Genomic DNA, 22181 nt, shown 5'->3' with positions numbered 1-22181 from the left:
CGATCAGCAACATGCAGGCCAAGGTAAAGAAAATTTAGTATATGGGGATGTCGATATGGATGATAAAGATATAGCTATGATGGGGACTATGATGATAGTTATAGTCTTTCTAGTCAAAATATTTTTGAGCAAAATGTAACACTTCAAAATTTGTTATAGTATGAAAATAATAGAAAGTTGAGATTTTGTCCTCGATATAGTAAAATAAAGAAACTAAGAAAAAAAATTAGGTGACAAAAAGAAGGAAGTTAAGTGATGATAAAGAAATTTTAATAAAGAGGAATATTGTGATATATTAATTTAGAGTGATGATTAGATCGTAAATGTGATAGAAGTTCTATAGCCCAAGTATAAATACAGGAAAAGTTAAAGGGTCAATAGTGTAAATATTTTAAGGGTGGAAGGATCTTGTAAATATTTTAAGGGTGGAAGGATCTAGAAAATAGGAAAATAGGAAAATGGATGAATTAGGACCAAATTGAATTAATGGGAAAGAAGGAGGGACTAGAGGTGAAAATATACCAAAAATGAAATAGGACACATGGGTGGTATTATAGAAATGTGGAAGGGTAAAATGGTGAATTATTGAAAAGATATTTATGAGTAATGGTATAATTGTAATTAAATGGAAAGAAAAAGGTAAAATGGTAAATAGTCTAAATAAATATTTTTGGATAGATAATTTGATGGAAAAGTGTAGAAGGATGGAGAAAATAAAGATAAAAGGGCTATAAAAAGCCATCAGTCGTTTCATGTTCACCTTAGCTACCATTCTTCATCATTTTCCAACTTTTTTTTCCTTTCAAATAAGTCTCTTTCAGTAAATACAAGTCAAATAAGCTAGTTTCTTCTAAATTTGTTTAAGATTAGTGCGTGAAAACAATAGAGAAAAGTAGTAGCCACATTAATTTTATAAGAAAAACATTTATGGACGCTTTGAAGGAGAGAAAATTAAGCTAAGGTTTCATTTCAAAAGGTTAAGAGAGAAATTGAGAAAAGAAATCAAGTAGTTGAAGAAGAGAAAAATAAGTGAATTTGATAGAAAAGAGGTAAGTACCCATGAACTTCCTTATTATTTAAGGATTAAAATGTGAATTTGGTAGAATATGTAGAAAGTAAAATAAAGTATGGAAAATTTAACATATGAAGTGAGAAATTATTATAAAAAGAATAATGGAGGTACTATGAAATGATGAAAAATATTTAAAATATTAAATATGTGGAATTATGATAACAAGGATTAAGTTGTAAAATTTGAGAATTTATGTGATAAAAAATAAAAGAAGTGAAATGCATAGAAATATGCTATGTGAAATGAGATATTTAAATAGATTATGTGCTTAAAATGTTACAAGGAAGAAAATTTGATTAGATATGATTAATTAATGAATATTGAATTTTTATGACAAAATGGACGAGATTGGAAAAGACACAAAATTTTACAAGAAAAGAATGTAATGGGAAAAGCAAGAATATATGAATGTTGAAATTCAAATTAAGTTATGGAAAATTAAAGAGTGAGCAGTAAACTTGTGAAATTTATGTTAGAGATAGTAAAAGTGAAAGAGTACAATAATTTGTTATGTGAAAATAGATATTGTGATAAAAGTACTATGTATTAGAGAAAATGAAAGAAAAATGAGAAAGAAAGTAAAAGAGAATAAAAGAATTAAATTGAAAGTTTATAAAAGTTATATGTGCTATCATTTGATAATTGAATAGATGAAAACACTGCAAGATAGATGGTACAATATGAATCGAGAATTTATCGATTAAAATATCATGTTATTATAAATATTTTTAAATTGTGAAAATGGAAATTTAATTGAATTTGACAAAAATATTATTAAATCGTGATATTCGTGAAATAAAGTATTCATGTTTAAATGATATAAATTCGGTATTGTGAAATGCCCATGTATACTAGTATTGAACTTCATGGATATAGTTGGCATGTCATAGGAACTTGAGTGCTCAGATGTTTATTGTGATCTACGTGAATTTAGCACTTCGGTGCTTCGTGTTATAGCTATAGCACCCCTAACCCGTATCCATCGCTGGAACAAGGTTACAGAGCATTATCGAAGTTTACAGAACAATTACAGATAATTCATGTCATTTATTATTCATATCCGAAACTAAACATATCATCCCTTGAATGGACCCTCGAGGCCCAATTTAAACATTTGAATCAAGTTGGGACTAAATCGGGAGCTCGAAAAATTTTTCACAAAATTTTGAAAATTTTCTTATATACAGGGGTCACACGCCCGTGTGAGTAGGCCGTGTGGCTCACATGGCCAAGTGACATGCCCATGTCTTAGGCCGTGTGCGTATTCGATGTGAGGCACACGATCGTGTCGTAGCCTGTGTCCTTACCCGTGTAACTCTCTGACTTGTGCCACACGCTAGTGTGCTAGGCCGTGTGGTTAATTTAATTTTTACAAATTAGGTGCAGGTTTCACACGGGCAAGACACATGCCCGTGGTCTAGGCTGTATAGCACATACGACTGAGACACACACCCGTGTCTCTGCCCGTCTGCACAATTCTAAGCATTCTGTTTCTAAATTTTAAGAAGCAAGGGACAGATGGCCAAACTACATGCCCATATGCCAGACACACGCCCGTGTGTCTACCCATATGGACAAAATAAAGCGATTTCCTAGCTTTATTTCTCACCCAAAATTTAACCTTCAACCTACAACAACATTTGCATATATTTGCCAACCATTTTAAGTAATATAAATCAAGCAAACGTCATTAACATGTATGAAATAGTATCACATATTCGTATGATCAAACTTACCTACTTGTAATGATTTATATTTTACCCTAATACAATTTAACCAAACCACATACATATAAGCTAAACATGATATATAACCCTATAATAACATACCAAAACAATCAACTTTTAACCATTCCAATGGCTAAGTTACAAAACTATTTACATGCCAACATAGGCCAAGTTAACCGATACATGTCATTATATCAAAATAAGATTACCTTTTAGACCAAAACAAGCTGGAGGATAGTGTGATGATTCTCTGATAGTTCTCCAACCTTAAAGAGCTTCCGGACACTATAAGACAGAGAAAATAAAACCTAGTAAGAATTTAATGCTTAGTAAGTTCGTATAACAGTAATTAAACTTACCATTAATATTCATTACAATAGGCATACAATAACATGCTTTCCAACAAATTGACAATTTGCCTAATCACATACACTCAAATAAACAAGTTCGTCATATAATTCACTTGTACAACAAATAAACACGGATGAGCTCATCATGCTACACTCTTTCAGGTATTTCAAAAGTATTTGAGATATAACTCTTTTAATCTTATAATTTCTTATGTCAGAAGTTTTGTCTGTTGAATTATTGAAATATCGATGGATACTCAGTTAGTACACATAAGGTGTACAAAACTGTAAACGTCAATTCATAATCAAGGGTACCTTTTAGGGCACTTAATCAGGGAGCACACTCTCGAGCCACATATTAAGATGCTTAGTTGAGCCATGTAACAAGACGTTTATCTGGGCTAAACATGAAACTCATAAAAGTTTTATTCAGGGAGCTCACAGAGCTTAGCAGATAACTCTGAAAAGTTAATATCAAGGAGCATCAGATAAGGTAACAGGGAGTTCAAGCAAGTCATTTCAGGAAGCCCATAAGAGCTTATATCAGGATGATCACGTAGAGCTGCATTTGTGTCCGCATTATATGTTGGATCACAACTGATCGAATCATGTAATAGGACGCTCACACAGAGCTGCGGTAGTGCGTAACACATGCATGATTACTACTAATCAGGGCACTCGTAGGAACTATATAATAGGATGCTCGAGAGGGCTTATAACAAAATGCTCATAAGAGCTATGGTGTGTCCGCAACATATGCAGGAACACAACCAATCAGGAAAAAATCCTATATCCATCGAATTTCATTATTCAAGCGGGATTTAATATTTATCAGACTTTGTCAGATATGTAACCAATTTCACATATTTGGCATTTATACAATACACATACATAACATTCAATTTAAACATATAAATATACACAAGTTAGTTACACGAACTTACCTTGACACTTGTTTGTGTATGAAAATCTACTACCCCGAAACTTTTTCTTTTCCTCGATCTAGCTTCGAATTTGAGTTGTCTGGATCTATACAAATGAATTTATTATCAATTCATCACATTTCATATTCAATTGGATTTAATTTACGCTCAAGGAAAAATTACCATTTTGCCCCTAAACTTTTCATAAATTTCAATTTCGTTCCTAGGCTCGAAAAATGGAATTCATGCAATTTTATCCTTATTTCAAGCCTAACAAAAATTTTCATATAACATTTACAGAACTTGTATTTCACAAAATTCAAAATTTTTTTATAGGTTTTACCACTTTTTAATTTAATCCCTAAATCATGATTTCATCAAAATTCTTTTTGTAAAAGTTATTTATCTATCAACAACCTTTCATTTTCTACCATAAATTTCAAATTTTCAACAAATTCATCCATGGAAAAACTTTGTTACTTTGATAACTTTTAAAATTAATCCCAAAAAAAGATAGATTAAACTATCCCAATCTAAAAAATATAAAAATTACTAAAAACGAGACAAGAAAACATACTTAATTAAGCTTGATTAGTTTCCTTTCTCTCTCCTAGGGTTTCCATGCAAATTTTGGGGATGAAGATGATATAAAATGATATTATTTTATTTAATTATTTATCATCCATTAAATTTTTTCACTTTCCAATTTAGTCCTTACCTTTTTCTAATTTTCCATGGATGATTCATCAAAAATATCTACTAACTTTTCTTTAATGGTCTAATTACCATATAAGGACCTCAAGTTTTGAGCTATTTGATACTTATAGATACTAGAACTCAACTTTTTCATTTTATGCAATTTGGTCCTTTTCATAATTAAACATATAGTTGGTAAAATTTTCTTATCAGAATTTTTATATAACATTTCTATCATAATACGGACCATGCAATAATATTAAAATAATTTTTATTTTTGGCTTGGATTTGTGGTCCCGAAACCATTATTTCAATTTCACTAAAATTTGGCTATTACAATAGCACTTCAGTGCTTCATGATATTGCACTTTTGTGCTTTGTGTTACAGCACTTCTGTGTTTTGTGTTATCTGATATGTTCCGAGTATCCATTTGGTTCAATGTGTCTAGCATGGGCTAATGGAGAAGTCATGGTAAGTATTAGAAGAGAAAAATGTGAAAAATTATATATGAAAGGACTTTGAGATATTGTGAATGTGTTTAATGGAATTATAAGAAAGATTTGGACTAATATGTCAAAAGTTTAAAAATAATATGTGAAAGAAATGATAAGGGTTGGTGACGAATTATGGAAATTTATGTTAATTGGTGAAACATGAGGACCAAACTGTAAAATAATTAAAAATTGATAAATAAGTATAATAATAAGAAACTAAGATGAAATATGGTAAATAAGCAAATATATGAAATATTAGGAATTAAAGAATTTAGTAGATTTTGAGATAATAGGTACTTACTAAGCTATCATAAGCTTAACGCGTTACTTTCTAACGCATAGGTACAAGTTAGACATAGAGCATTGGATTCAGAAAAATCAACCTCAACTTATCTCATTACATCCGCCAACCTTGAAAAAGAGTAAGATTTAAATACTTTGGTTTAGATATGGCATGTACATAGGTTTGTTAAGGAATTATTAAAGTTAAATGTTAGAAGGACTAAAATGTAAGATTTTATAAATTTTGTTGATTCCTTGAATTATTCAAGATTAAAGTATGCTTAGCTAAGCTAGATAAAGATTGATATTACAAGATGATATTTATGTTTGTGTGGTAAATTGAAATGGTATTATTCAAATACTAAACAAAGGCTTAAAAGGGTAAAACATGAAGGACTTAAAGTGGTAAATTGACCTAAACCTGAAAAGAACTCCAGAATACCAATTTGGTATCGATACCAAGCCAAAAGTATCAGTATTTAAGGGGAATTATCGATACCTTGAGCTAGGTATCGATACATGAGCCCTGTTTTGAGTAAAATAAGCCCCTGGAACAAGATTTTACTGAAAAATTTTACCTAAATTGATCTTATATGGTTGGATTATGATAGTAAACCACTAATATGTGTTAAATATGATCAAATAAGAGAGAATTAAATGATTTAGCCAAGACCACTCTGGTACTCAAATCTAGCATTTCTATATCCAATTAGATAGTCGAGTCGGGTATAAGGATGTTACATAAAAAGTAGAGATGTTAGAGAAATATTTACATGATTTTCAAAAAAATGAAATCCTTTAGATTAGTGAAGAAGTATAAAAATGAGTTATTAGCTAAAAAAAAATTGCGGCATCATGTTCCCCTCACATTTAAATTTCCCAAAATGATGTATGATGGTCGAGGAGACCCTCAAGACCATTTAACACATTATGTGAATGACATGAATATATTTGAGGCTTCAAAGAAAGTTAACTGCAAGGCATTTTCAATGACATTGAAAGACTCAGCTCAGGCGTGGTATTTGCAATTGGCACAACCTTTCATCAAGAGTTTCAAGAAATTGGCAAACCTGTTTATGAACAGGTTCTTGAAAAATAAGACATTGAAGCAATCTCTTGTGTACCCTATGTCCATCAAGCAGCATTAGGATGAACCTCAGCCTACCAAAGAACATGAAAGAGATTTAGAAGCTTAATGGGAAAATTGTTTCTTTAAACAAGTTTGTTTCAAGGTTGGCTGATAAATGTTTGCCAGCCTCAGGGATCCATTCCAATGGACAGATGGATATCAAAACTCCTTTAAGCAATTAAAAGTTAATAGTTATAATGAGAAAAAGAAATATGTTGATAAATTCATATCAAAACCTATAAAACAAAAACATCTAAATATCAACTTACTTTTGGGTTTACAACAGGAAAAACACTTTTGATTACAAAAGCAAGTATTTGATAAAGCTTTTATCATAAAAAGTGTGCTTTTGTTAGGCAAACGGGCATTATTATAATTTATTTAAGGTGCGTTTAGAAAGTTACTTCGTAATTGGACTTTGATGTAGTTGTTTGTAATTATATAAGTGTAGTGTGTTTGGATAACCATCATAATTGGTGGGTTCTATTGAATTTGGTGTAATTGAAGCACGCTCAATTACATTTTCCAACTCTTATGGGAGCTGAGAATTAGAGTAATTACATAAATAATTACATTCAAATTCAATTACACCGTGGCTTCCCAAGTACATGAAATTTTTAAACACCCAAATCCAATTATGTTTTATACAAATTATAAAATTTATACTAAAAACATAAACATTTATGAATCTGGACAAACATGCATAAGCAAATTATAAATATTTAAATATTATTTTTTAAAAATTATATTATAGAAGTCATAAAAATTATATTATAACTATAATTACATGATTTTATAAATTTATTACAAAAATTTAAATAAACAAAAAAATAAATTATATTAAAATTTTCAAAGTATAATACTTTATTTTAATTTATTCATTTTGGATAAAAAATAATGCAAACTATCCAAATTAATGTTACAAAAAATTTAGTGCCTTAATATATGTTCGGCTGATTCTGACAAAATGTATACATGTTTGTTCAATTCTCAATTCTATTGATGAATATACAGACTCATAAATATATGACCTAAAAGTAAATACGTATATTTTATAAAATTATAATTATATTATAAATTTTTATAAAAAATTTCTAAAAGTTATTAAACATTTTATAAAACTCCTTATATAAATGTTAAATACTATATATTATTTTATGATATATCATAATAAAAGCTGTATTTTTTATTAGTAATCGTATTATTAACTATTTTATTAGATTAACATATTATATAATGATTTGATTTTAATATTTATTATTATTTAAAAAAAGTTTAATTGTATTAATAATTTTTATAGTAATTAATATTTTTAAATTATATAAATTAATATTTTTAATTTAAATTATTAAACTTGGATTCTTTATAATTATAAAAGTTTTTTTTATCCAATTACACAACTGTCCAAACGCACCCTTAAGTTCTACAGATTGTCCAATTTCAGGAGGATGCATTCACCTAAACTGGAAGGATAAACCAACAGTTTCTTATAAGAAGAAAGTGTTCATATTAGTAAAAAAACAAAGCTGCACATGTGTTGGGTTGAGTAATCGGGTAAGGTGTTTGGGTTGTCATCTCACTTCATGTCAAAAAACTTGATTACGTTTGAAAAAATAAATAAATAAAAAATAAAAAATATATAAAATGAAAGTATATATTGAGTATGATTGTTTCGCATGTTTGATTAAGCCTAAATCTAGTGAAATAGTTGAATTTGACATACCATACGAGATTTTATAAAATGCTTATTGATTGAATTTAACAATTGTTTATTTTTTATTCACCTAATTGTTTGAAGTATGCTTGACTAGGAAAGGGGGTTTTGATTTTGAAAGGGATTGATAAATTATTTTTAGCGGATATCATGCTTGAGGACAAACATCGACTATGTAGGGAGAATTTGATAGCAAGATAAATTCGTATTATTAATGTATTTATTTTTGATTAATTATCAAATAAAATACTATTAAATTTGGATTTTTCTTATCAGGAATGAAATTGGTGTGCTGAGTTTAAACTCTTACAAAAAGGGGCTAAATTGAAATAAAAAATAAAGAGGAGAGCTTGATTGAAAGATTGAAAATTTAAAGATGACTGGATAAAATTTGAAGGGTTGAAGATTTTTTTGTAAAGTGACTGAATAAAGATTGAAATATTTTTAATATTGTTACATTTCTGTAATTAGTTTAAATTCTAATCTAAATTTGATTTTTAAATTTTAAACTATTTAGTGATAATATTTAGTGATAATATTTAAGATTATTTAGTGATAATATTTAAGAAAAATCTAGTTAAATTTTATTTAGTGTGTATAAACCAATTTCAACATTAGTGATAATATTTATCCAATTATTTTATTCTTAAATTTATTTATTTTTTACATTTTTTAAATCTGTTTTATTTTATTTTTCATATTTTATTTTTTTATTATCTTAACCAATTTAAACCTCATCTTTTTTTCAACATTTCTACATATAAATTGTGAACACAATTGTAACTGCGACATCGATTTTAATCACTAAAAAGGCAATATTAGATAAACTGCGACATCGATTTTAATCACTAAAAAGGCGATATTAGATAAACGATCCCTATATATTCGACCCTATTACTCTATAGGGCTAATTACTGTTATTTTGTCGTAAAAAATTTATATTTGATGTGAGAACTTTATTTTTGTCGGAGTTTAATAATTTAATTAAAATAATTAAAATATGCTTAGAAGTATTCAGTATTACAAAAAAAAATGCATATACAGTTTAAAAAATAAGTTAAATGTATAACTTACATTAAATATTATAATGGTTTTTCTTTTTTCTTTTTTTTTTCTTTTCATTATAGGCATTGTATGTATTAACTTAGCAGACAATATAAAAAGCGTAATCAAATTTTGAAAATGAATCTACATACGGAGATGAATTTAAGCAATAGGAAGTAATATAAAGTATTTTCAAAACATATTTAAAAAAAAAAAAAAGTTTAGGGGGTAGTAGCGTTGAAGTTCTCACCACATGTATGAACTACTATGCTGCAGTTTTATGCAGGAAGATCTTTTAGGAAATCCAAAAGGTTTTGCAGGCCATGGACATGTAAATTGTAAGTCCTATCATTGCTCATTTGCACCGACAAGAAATTCTTCACATATACATATATTATAGACTATAAGATAAAAGGGCAAAATATGCAATTCTGTTGATGTTTTCATGGATTACTACTGCCCAGAGGAAGGGCATCTAATAGAGCTGAATTTGACAAAGCAATTGCACCCCAAGTAAAGCTCATTAGGCTTACATCTATCTAGATTCATGAGGTTGTCATAATCATCATCTTCGTAGACAAGAAATGAGACGGGACAAAGATATAAATAATAACCAAAATATAAGCCGAGCAAGCAGAAACAAAATATAGCTTACTCACTCTTCGATCAAACATGAAGGTGAATTATGACTACTACCGCTACACTGGCCGAATATATCAGGGATTCCATCCCATTTCCTTTTCTCTCTTGCTTCCCAGTATCCTCCGATGTATCGATAACAACCATCTTCATCCTTGTTAAACCATCTTGGCTGCCACCCTCTTTCTTGTAATTTCCTTGCCTAAATCCATGTCAAATCAAATAAATCAAGTGGAGTTAGTTTGGATCCTCAATCTCATCACCATGGTCCCTTGAGGATGAAACTGAAGTTTAGATTAATTGGTTCATGCATGGCATTCAGTTGATTTAGGATTCAATCCCAACATCTACAATCCCTTCTTTTTTCTTAGGTTGCAGGCAACAATGGACAAAATAGTCATCCAAGGACCATTCCAACTCTTTTGTTTACAGGAAAAACACAGGTTCTGTCAAATAAGTACTAAACAATCATTTCTGTGCTATTTCTCAAGTACCCATGCAAGGCTCAGATCCTATGGCCATTACCCGTTGAACTCAACAAAGAAAACACTGTAAAAGTAAATACCTGTCTCTGTAACTGTTCCAACCGCAGCTTCTCCGCATTTGCCATTTCATATTCTCCGTTCTCCAAGTGTCTCTGGTCTGGCCTCAGTCTTGAGTCCGTTGGAGGCAATTTTTCCAATAAATCAGGAGTTAATTCATTTAAGGATATTGCAAAAGAGGTAAGATTGTATCTTGTCTTAGTAGCAGATTTGTCTCTTTCCCACAGCAGCACAGCTTCCGTCATTGGGTCATACCCTTTTGGCTTCATAGTTGGATCTCCCAGCACATAATACATAGCTTCATCCCATTTCCCCACCAACATGGCAACCTTTTCCCCTGTCCTATTGTCTTGCACAAATCCATGAACCTGAAATTATTGATGAGAAAGCATCAATTTTTTTCTTTCTTCAAATTATAGTCAACCAGAACTGTTAATAATCATTCAATGCGTACAAGGTTTCAAACAACAGTGCACAACTTTGGCATAAAATAGAACCCCAAAATTGTTTTCACTATCACTTTATGAAAATTTTGCATGTTTCTGGCCAACTGAAACCTCTCATTCCCAAAATTTTATAATATTTTAAAGATAGAAGGAAGTAAAATAACAATGAATCAACATATCAATTGGCGTTTAGAACTGCTTCCAAGAGGTAAAAAGTGGACCTTCAGAAAACAAATCATGAGCTTGTCCACCATTACAGAAACTATGTAACTTTATGGAATATACTCGATGAAGCTTGGTTTACCATTCCATTAAGGAGAATAAAATATGACCTGATGGGGATTTCGGTCTATGATAGACTGCTCCTTGAACTTGAGCTTGCAAGAGTAATTGCCACTGCCTTTTATGCGCATGGTACCATAGTGATCACAATAGATTTTACCAAGGATAATGTTGTATATGGACGTGGTAACTTTGCTCCACTGAAAAGTCTCTCCATCCTCAAACTGCAAAGTTAGAATACCAACAGGATCGAGTTGAATAGATCGTCCCCAAAATTTTCCTCTGAGATTGGAATCTGCCCAGAATTTCCATCCTCTACCCTCACAGTGACAGGCAACAATCATTGGGTGGTGACTCACCTGGAAGCAAGCAGCTTATCAAACCAATTGTTAGATTGAATGTCATATAACTACCTCATACAAACTGGCCTATTTCAACCATGAGCAACAGAGGCATTTTGTTTATCTTTCCCTCAAAGTTTCAGATTAATTTAGCCAAGAACAACTTAATCCAACATAGATACCTTTTCAGAGAAGAAACGAAGTCCTTTATCTGGATAGTCAGCCTCATAGGTCTCTCCAAGAAGTGGATTGAAAGGTTTGCACTGCCGACCTTCTGTCGATGCATAACCAGATACAGCAAATGCCGCAACATTTAGAATTCTCATCAAGTCACTTTCCTGCAGAATGTCAACAATCACTGGCACTCAATTATAACAAAAATAAACTCATTAAAAGCTCCTATGAATTCCTTACACCTGGAACCTAAGAAAGTAACTTAAACACCACGGCAACAATTAGACATTTAGCAGCCAAAAAAAGAAAAAGAATACGGACCCACCCTGGACAAGTTAGAAACAATCACAGAGCTGAAATACTAGCATTTTCCTTATTAATTTAATGTCTAATAAACCTGCAACAGAATTAGAATTCTGCATCTACAATTTTAGAGTATGAAAGAAAGGAACAACTTGGAAAGAACTGCATCACAAATATGGACAATTTCTGGAAATTTCTTAGACACTATATGGCATTGAGTGGCCATATATTTGTAAAATGCTAGAGAAGGGATATCATATAATGCCCCTACCACAAAAAATCTTTCTACAAGGCATCAATATCTATCTAATCAAGCAACAGACCATATGTGGTAGAAAATGTCAGAAAACAATGGTAGTGAAAGACGTTCATAAAGACATTCAAGAGATAAGGTGGAAGCCGCAGGTTACTTTTACTTTTTTCTAATGATATTTCTTTTCCCAAATTCTTGAGATTTTAAAGCTAACAATTCTTTGGAGTAGGAAATTTTATCTTTCTTCATGATATTTCTTCTCCGAACTGCTTTTTACTTTAATGCTAGCAGCATTTATTTTTCCTGGGAGAAAACAATAACACACAATGTAGAAGAAAACCACAGGCATGTCTCAAAAAGTGCATATTATTCCTATCTGATCATACATGAAAACAACAAGATAGCTAGTTCAGTAAGTAAATTGATTAGCTTGGGTCCATTTACATTTTTAGTCTTGTAAAATAATAATTTTATAGTAATTCAAGATTCCAGCAGTAGAACAGATCTCATTGACCATACTGCATTTATTTCCTTGTATTTTCCCAATGTTTGGTCAATCTAGTCTTACCCCATGAAAAGGGTTTAAAGAAAGGGTGGGAATGATGTTTATTGCAGAAGAGTGGTAGAAGCAGATATCTATGCATAAATAGCACATCAAATAAAACAACCCCCTATATACAGTGGAAGGATGTCCCCCATAAAAAGCAATAAAATCTTGAAAGAGGATGGGAAACTATTTTAAAGCAGCAATCTAGGATGAGAAAATCAGGCAATGAAATTATGTACAGGTTCCCCAACAAATCAACCCGCAGAAATGAGTTATGAAGCCAGCAGTGGTGCATATACAGATTTCTCGTTGCGTAAGAGATAACTATCAGGAAAAAGCATCTTCAATTATTACTTTCATTCTTTCATTTCCTCCATTGTTTTCATGCTATTTATTTATTCTGTTAGATGAGAAAGAAATAGTTTAAGAGCCATTGATACTCAATAACTAGTAAAGGTCACTAAGCAACTGTTAATGATAAAGGAGACAACTTCAAACTAAAAGCCTAAAGTGTATTGGCACCTTCTAATATGCTAGTCTACATAAAGTCAGTATATAATCTACCTGGATTAAAGAAACTAGCAGATCATGCTTTAAAACTTCTTTGCCACAAAAGAAAGCAGAGCTGAGGACCTGACCTGCTTTCCCCATTCCAAGGCTCGATCAACCAAGTATGAATACTCCAAATCCTCAAAGCATTTCTGCAGTGAAGAGAGTGGTTCATTAAAGTACACAGGAAGACAGACACCAGATAAATCCTTTCCGATATTATCCTTGATAATAGACCACAAGCCAACTGGCTTCTCTTTCTCCTTTGGTTCTGGCAGGTTATCCCTTCTTTTGACATAAGGATATTGAATGATCCTGATTTCCTTTTCAGGCCCCCACACACAATCAGAAAATAAAGCATCTTTATCAAACACACAGCCACTTCCACTTTCTCTACACCGATAGGAAGCACTTCTTAAAGCTTCTGAAGACAAAAAGTCATTTGTATCAAAATATATTCCATCATCTTCATCTGTTTCAACATCTGCACCATCTTGACTTTCATTATCCGCATCAGAATCAGTTGCACTACCTTCTGACATGACAGAGTAGAAATCTGAAACATAAGGCAAGAGAGTTGTTCAACTTCTATATCTACAGAACACTGGGTAAGGAAAAGAATCTAATCATGTAACTTCTCTTCATGTAAAAGTCACTTTTCTAGAGTAATTTAGCTAAATCTTCCTGCAGTCAATCAAGCAATCATTCAACCAACATGTGATCTAGGGCTTCCAATCAAATTTCCCACTTAACATTATGAAATAATAATTTGCCTACAAATAATTCTGCAATGCTTAATAAATGTTACACAGACTAACATGTGAAAGAGGGGGAATTACAAAAAGAAATTTACTATAATTAAAAGCAAATCTAACCACTAAATCGTCCACAATATGACTTGCGTTCCTTTGTTTCATCAACTACAGTAGTTTCCAGCTCTATTTTCTCAGTCTGCAAACAAGTCAGAAGATGGAAATTACATATCAAAAGAAAATTTTTACAGAGTTGACTTTATTCATATTCAAGAAAAGACTCATGTAGATAATATAACTTCATAAGACAAGTAAACGAATATGAAAATATAAGGCAATAGGTGAAAAGGGAAAATGGCTCTGCATATCTTAGTAAAATACAACATTTAAAAATAAGGGAAATTTTCGTTATTCTGATAGCCTCCTAAAAATTTAGTCATGCAAGCGTCTAAACCAAATTAAAGTGATTCTTAAATGCTGCTTCAATTACTTAAGACTAAATTACAAACACCACAATCTATGAGATTGGCAGAACATACTAATAAAGTGTCCAAAACAAATTCAACTGATTCTTAAGTTGCTGTGTCATATATCTTACATCAAGATCAAATTACCAACACCACAATCTATGATATAGGCAGAACATTAGATAATTCATATCAACTCAAGCTACAAGGGCATATTGGAAGAGAGTTTAAAGAATACAGGTAAATGCTATCTTCTTTCTTCCATATATTTGATTACTGAATCATGCAATTCTACAATGGCAAATCAAATGTACCTCTAATTGCCGCAAGGTGTCCAGTAACTTAATATGTTTGCGTTGAAGGGCCTTGAGCTGATTTTGCATCTCAGAAAGTTCTAAAAGCATTATTGATTCACAGTCTTTAATGACTGCCTCACCAATGCCTTCCTGTAATAAGCGTGACCTTAGCTTATCAGTTGAGATGACAACATCCTCAGAAGGTTGAAAATCATTACTTGACAGCACTCTAGGGAAAAGATCTTTAGCAGCCAGCAAGGCCTCAATCCATGCAGTTCTGTCCTCTCTTGACACACATCGCAAATGAAGAGTCTTTGTTCCTGTGAATATGGTCAGCCTTTTATCATCTGACTTGCTTGCACGAATCGAAGAAACCTGAGCATTAGTTTCCAAACTTTTCAGCCATCTTCCCCCAAAAACAGAATAAAATATGTTAGAACCTAATTTTCTAAGACCCAGTCAAAGTGGTGGAGGATGGCAAGAGAACTACTCATTGTTGAAACAATGATATGAATTAGGGCATTGTCTTTCTTTCTCTTGAAACATGCTTTCTCTTTTCTTTTTTTGGTCAAAGTGTGTTTTAGCTTTCTGATGGGCATCGTCTTCTTTTTTTAATTAAAAAAAAAGTGTAGAACTTGTGTATGTGTCATGCTTCAATAAAGTAGGCTGATTTCGCAGTCTGATTCTCATTAGAAATGATGTCTACTTTCTCATTGATCTTTCTCCAAAGAGTTCATCAGAATGATGCAACTGCAAGAGAATGTCTGGAATTACATTTAGGTGGCTTATTGCCACAATAACGGGAAAAGGAAGCATGTAAAAAGCTAGTCTACTATATAGACTTTCTGCAAATGTTAGTGATCTTAATATTAGAAACCATAGAAACAGACTTTTGCAGAAACAAGTACTTGCATACTTCAAAGAATCCAAGCTTAGAATTTCCTTCTCTTTTTTTAACAATGAACCCAAAAGGATCTTCTCTTTACTCCCACTAATCCTCCAAGAGGTGTCTGAAACTATATTTCGATGGTTATGGCCGCAATAATGGACAAAAGAAGTATGTAAAGGGCTATAATCTACTATATGGACACCCCTCAGGGACTTAGAAATCTCCATATTAGAAACCATACAAGCAGACATTCGCAAAAACAATTATTCCTTACTTCAAAGCATCCAAGCACAGAATTTTCTTTTTTGAGAATTAACCCAAAAGAACCTTCTCTTCTCTATTACTAATCCTCCGATCTTTCGCGGTCTCTAGCTTCGGTCCGATGGGACCTTCCTAGTGGCTCTATTGAAGGAAAGTGGCATAGGAAGAAATAATGCCTAAAGAATTTCCAACATAATTTTCTAGTACTAAATTTCAAGGCATGCATCAATGACTACATATGAAGAATTAAAAATTACAAAAAGGGAAAGTTTATTGTACGTATATTCTTTTTCCTTCAAATAAAATACCGAAAGAACCGGCCCTTTTGCCACGGCAATAAGTATAACATAAAAAGCGGAAATGAAATCAGAACTGAGTGATAAAAGGAAGGGAGAAAGCAAAATAACCTTCAAATGGATTTCACCAAACGGCTTGCAGTGAGTTGTCTCCGAGTTAACCCGATTGCTACTCCAGTTAGCTTTCCTCATGTACCGGACCGAGTCCTCGCCGATCACTCGTACACTCTTCTCCCTCGATGGACTCATCAAAATCTTATCAGGTCCGTGAATCTTATAATACGAGAGAACTCCGTCTTCCAAAACGAACCACCGCGACCTCCATCCCTTGCCATAATTCACCCATTTGTACAGGATCCCGGCGACGCCGTGGGCGGCGTTAACCTCTCCCATAATAGGTTCGTCGAATATTGCCATGGAGGTGTGATTCATTACCGACGGCGAGGATCTGTCAGTGTCGGCGTTGACTGAGGAGACTTGAGAGGAGAAACTCGGTTTCGAATAGTTAACTGTTCTGACGGAAGGTTCGATGCTTAGCTGACATTGCGGACCCGATTTGGTAACCACCGGGTTAGCTCGGTCACGATCGATGGAAACCGGAGCAATGCAGCACAGAGGGTTCATCTCTTTCCAAACTTAAAACCAATAACAACAACAAACAAACAAATCTTACATTTAAGACGACGACGTTGGATCGGATTCAAATAAATGCCCGGGACAAAGAGAAGCAGCGGAAGAGCAGTAGGAGAAGCTCCGATAGGGGAAGAACCGGGCCGGATCCGAGGGAATGTGAGACCCGATCGGAGCTCGAAACGGAACGTTTTCGAAATGACATAGAAACGTAGAAATATAGAAGGTGAAAGGGGGGGGGGGGAAGTTACGAGAAGTTATAAAGAAGCGTTGCAGTGCGCACACAGATCCATTTAAGGCAGTGGTCAGTGATTTCAGTATAGGAGTCAGGGAGGTCTCGATGCGCAGGTTAAGCGAAACGTCATTAAAATTAAATCCAATATATAAATGCAGGGGATTTTCTTTTCCCTAAAAAATAATTAAAAATTTAAAAATGTTGAGTTTTTTTTTTTGGGGGGGGGGGTTGTTTCAACGATTTGGTGTTTCCGGGGGGACGATGATTGTGGGTGGGGGGAGACAGCTAACGTGCGCGCTTTTGTGTGTGATTGAAGAACTGGAGGGGGGAGTGTTTGTCCGTTGGGTAAATCTGGCCCCTTCCCCCGTTCATCTCATAATGACGTTTTTGTCCCTATCTTCCACATTTATTATTAAAATTATTGCTATGTTTTTCGAAGTGTGTTGTGGTGATTTCTTACCTGATTGTGAAAGCGATTAATGAATGAAAAGATGGGGGATTTTGATGCCCGTAATAGAGCAGCAGTGAGGCCGGCAATCCACTCGCTTTTTTCATTTTTACCAATTTGAATAATTAATAATAAAAAAATTGCGCTTAATTTCATTAAACCCACTTTAATCTAACCAAATCATTACAAATAATAATCATTAGTAATTTTTAATGATTTGGTCTGCCTACCTCATTAAAGAAACTATATGGTAGCTATGGTAAAACCGGGGTTAAGTAATAAAAGTGGAAATATCAACAGCATCATTGAAGTTGGTTTTAATGAGTGTGATGCGGGTCAGACATATTCAATTTCAACGTCATTGCTGATGCTGCTAATGCTTACTGAAACCTGCCATTGTTTTTTGAAGCTTTGCCTGCCACTCCCGCTCTGGATCGCTTTCAACAGCAACACATAAAAAAAAGGCAGACCATACACACATAAAAGGAAAAGGTTTTACTCTCCTGGGTAAAATCAAATTACTATTTAAATCCAAAGGTTTATTCAATTTTCAGATGAACATTTAATATTATAAGTAAATTATATGTTATCACCTAGTGTTAAATATGTCTTTAATAGTAAGTTTGAATTGATTGGGATCAGGTCTGTTTGTAACTCAATTTTAAATTTTGTGTTTCATCCTCTTTTCTTTATAATCTAATTGTTTTTCTTTTAAATATTTGCTTGTATAAAAATTTAAAATTACTCGCTTTTCTTTTTTGTATGAAAACTTTCCAACAATTATATTAGATTTTATTAAATATGGAATGGAGTTAAAAGCTTTCGAATGTTTTCTTATAAGACTTCCAAATATCTATTTAAGGATTAAGCCGGTCAACATCTATGTAGTTTGAATTGACTTCCCAATTTTGTTTGGAATTTGCATAAAATTTCATATATTTAAAGTTTTTTTACCTTGACAACTTGTATTTATATTTTTTTCTTTTTCAACTTTAACTAGTATTTAAACTTAAAAATTATAAATTAAGTTACTACTTTTTATTCATACTTATTGTATTTGAAACAATCAATTAAATTACTACATGTGTGTTAAAAAAGTCATCTCCAAAAATTTTAGGTTAAAAAAAATTGTATTCATATTCAAAAAATCTCAAATCTCAAACTCTGATTCTCAATTTTTCTAACATCAATCAACCATTGTTTCGTATTTGATGAGTTCCCTTAAAAATGCTTTCAAAATTGTCCCTTAAAAATCTCAAATCTCTATGATTGGTTGAATGATATATTATTCAGATAAAAAGTTTTAGGAAATGTATAGAAGATTAAGATTAACGGTGTAAAAAAGAACTAGATAGAAAATTTGATTTATTTAAATAGATTTCGAAGAATTGTATGATGTGAAAGAAAAAGGAAAATTAATTAATCGAAAAGTATAAAAATAGAAAATATAGATGAAATTAAGATAGATTGAAAATTTTTTGAAACATGGCATTAAATGATAGGCAAAATTACAAAAATTAATAACGTTTAAAAAGTAGAGGTGTGTATGGGCCGAGCCCGGCTTGAAGACTCGGCCGAAATGTGGGAGAGTTTGGATAAAAATATAGGCTCGAAAAATGGGCTTGGACAAAAAAATAAGGCCCGTTTAAAAAACGGGCCAGGCCTCGAGTAAGGTAATTTTTTACCTGGGCTTGGCCCGGCCTGAATTCACTAAATGAAAAAAAAATTATTTTTTTAATATTATTTTCTTATTATTTTCTCCCTATTTACTACTATTTTACTATTATGTTGTTATTGTTCGGATATTATATAAAATTTATTTTATTGTTAATTTTTTCATTATTTTAAAGACATTTTCTAATTTTATTATTATTTTAGAGGCATTTGCTTGTTAAATTGTATCTATTTTAGTGTTATTTAAGTATACATATTTTTTAAAATTTATTTTCAATTTATTGAGAAACATTTATTTTGATGTTTTTAGTATTTTTGATGGTTTATATATATTTTAAAATTATATAAAAAGTAATATAAAAATTAATATGGGCGGGTCGGGTCGGACTCGGGCCTTAACATTTTTATTAGGGTCGGGCTTTGGTAAAATTTTAGGCCCATTTTTCGGGCCGGGCAGGGCCTAGTAAATGAGCCTAAATTTTTAGTTGGGCCCGGCCCGACCTAGTCCATGTACACCTCTATTAAAAAGGTACTTAAAATTATCAATTTGACGTAAGATTTTCGAGTTTAAATATTTAAAGAAAAAATAAAAAAATAGATATAAAGTAAGTACAAATATTAACCTTTTGCATAAATTTGAGTTTACATGCAGCTTGGTAGCTTTAACACAATAAATTTATAAGAGCTGGGCTTATGAAACTCCGCCATTAAAGTGCAATTATTCGTAGATAACTAAATTAATGCATTTGCAGATTATCAATGCTCAAAGCCGCTTCGATGCTTTTTTTTTTCTTTTTCAAGTTAATAAATGTAAGTAAAATTAGAAGCAATATATATGTTAATTAAAGGGAGAGATCTACAAAATTAAACAACTAAAGCAGTTTTTATTTTTTTTATTTTTTTATACTATTAATATTTTAACGATTTAATTGTTGAATTTTTATATTAGTGTAAATGTATTTTTCTTTCTAAATTAATTATAGTTGGATTTAAGTATTATAGAGCACAATCAAACTAATATTAAAAATATATTTAGAGTCAAGTCAAAATAATCTGAAAATTACTCATACATTATGAAATTTAAGCCAAAATAAATCTAAAAACACCTCCACATAATTTATGCAGTGGAAGTTGAACCTAGGCCATCATATCCCAAGGCCTTAGCATTTATCAACAATGCAAATGCCTTATTAGTCAATACTATACTTCTATTTATAACACATCTCCCAACTCTTAAAATAGAGAAAAACACATTTAAACATGCTTGAATCCACGTCTTCTTGGTTGTTGCAATAGTAATGGTTACAATTGAGCCCAAGTGAGATCGATGATGTCGTCTATGTGCGTCATAAGGCCATCAGAATCACACATGACCACACTAAGGCTCGCCCTTCCTCGCACTATGTTAAGGGCCAAATCAACATTAAGCTTCATATTTCTCCCCTTCAATGAGCTCTAACATGATAGTTGCAGCCTAAGCAGTAACATCAGCCTATGGATCAAGTTATTATACAGAAGTCACAGTGCAGTCCACTTGCATTATTAAGCACAATGTGAGGCGATGTACTCTTCCCATGCAAGATATCATTGTTGTGCATGGTTTAGAGATGTCATACCAAAACTAGCAAACTCGTGAAAGTCTCATTATCTACCCTTCTCATCCTAAGCTCAACCCATTTGACACAACTCACTATATCAACTTGAAGCAAAACATCATTAATACCAGTTAGCATAAGGGCCTCATGAGATACCTAATACTTGTTGGATCACTGGTATGCCTCGTGGTGTAATGAAAAATAAATTTTGGTGATCACAAGCCGCAGATCCATGTGCAAGGAACAAATCAGGTTGAAAAAGAGTCGAAAATGTACTTGTAAAATCTAGAAACAACATTGGTACGAAAGTGATTCCTTTATCTATGTTGAAATCCCAGCCGCAAAGTAAAATCCTGGCCTTTACATAATCTACTCGGAAGTTTACAATCAAAAAAATCTCAAAGAACTTTTATAAAGAGAATGAACTATGTTTTTGGTCAAATTTTTAATCCAGGTAACCTTAAAATTGGGATTAATCATTCCATTTATTCAAAACTGTTTTGAATGGAAATTTAAATCTTAGAGTAATATTATGATCTATTGCCAAGAACATGATATACTCCTTTACATAAGGAAATATCAGTTTTATTTCAAAATCAAAACTAATCTTTATTGATCGAATTCTATTAAATATTATATTTAATAAATTTGATAAAATAGATTTATCACATTAAAATATGTTAAATTTAATTGAATCATCTACATATATGTAACAAATATATACAATATCATGCTTAATTTTAACATTGTCAAATTAAATTAATTATAAGAACTTTTCTATAATCAATTTAACTTTTGTGACATATTAAACAAAATCTAATTTGCATTCTGATCATCCCAACTAAAGGGTATGACCCTATAGGATATTGTATCGTCGGTAGAAACATTAAAGCAATTCTAATGTTACAAATAAAAAGTGGCATTTAGCAATGCATCTCTACTATCCAAGTTGCAAGAAGTCTTTGTTCGACACGGTCTTTTGTGATAACATTATTATGTATTATATCCTATTGTCTTTTATATCTAGCTTGAACACAAATCATGGAATAGTCACACTTCTATAGTCCAATTTCTTGTTTCTTGATTCCCGAGTAGACTAAGATAAACAAATAGTGTGATATCTCATATCA

At 31.9% G+C, this 22181-nt stretch overlaps 1 protein-coding gene across 1 annotated transcript; it reads right to left on the bottom strand.

The window, feature by feature from the left end:
* Window positions 1-9764: 9764 nt before the first annotated feature.
* On the bottom strand, window positions 9765-17650 carry LOC107886480 (oxysterol-binding protein-related protein 1D). Its single transcript, XM_016810452.2, has 8 exons — window positions 16581-17650; window positions 15042-15398; window positions 14384-14459; window positions 13598-14064; window positions 11865-12020; window positions 11392-11700; window positions 10637-10981; window positions 9765-10273 (listed from the first exon to the last, which is right to left on the bottom strand). The coding sequence occupies exons 1-8, from the start codon at window positions 17091-17093 to the stop codon at window positions 10088-10090; spliced, it is 2409 nt and encodes an 802-aa protein (XP_016665941.2). The 5' UTR covers window positions 17094-17650; the 3' UTR covers window positions 9765-10087.
* Between the last annotated feature and the right edge of the window lie 4531 nt (window positions 17651-22181).

The sequence above is a fragment of the Gossypium hirsutum genome, chromosome A03, assembly GCF_007990345.1.
Source record: "Gossypium hirsutum isolate 1008001.06 chromosome A03, Gossypium_hirsutum_v2.1, whole genome shotgun sequence".
NCBI lineage: Eukaryota > Viridiplantae > Streptophyta > Magnoliopsida > Malvales > Malvaceae > Gossypium > Gossypium hirsutum.
Note: the sequence above shows the minus strand (reverse complement) of the source record. Positions and strands in the feature narration are given on the sequence as shown.

Coding starts and splice junctions, on each gene's coding strand:
- LOC107886480 (XM_016810452.2), bottom strand. CDS start 17,093: ATGAACCCTCTGTGCTGCATTGCTCCGGTTTCCATCGATCGTGACCGA. Junction 14,460..15,041: donor ACACCTTGCGGCAATTAGAG/GTACATTTGATT, acceptor ACTTGTTTGCAG/ACTGAGAAAATAGAGCTGGA. Junction 10,982..11,391: donor TAGACCGAAATCCCCATCAG/GTCATATTTTAT, acceptor CAATAATTTCAG/GTTCATGGATTTGTGCAAGA.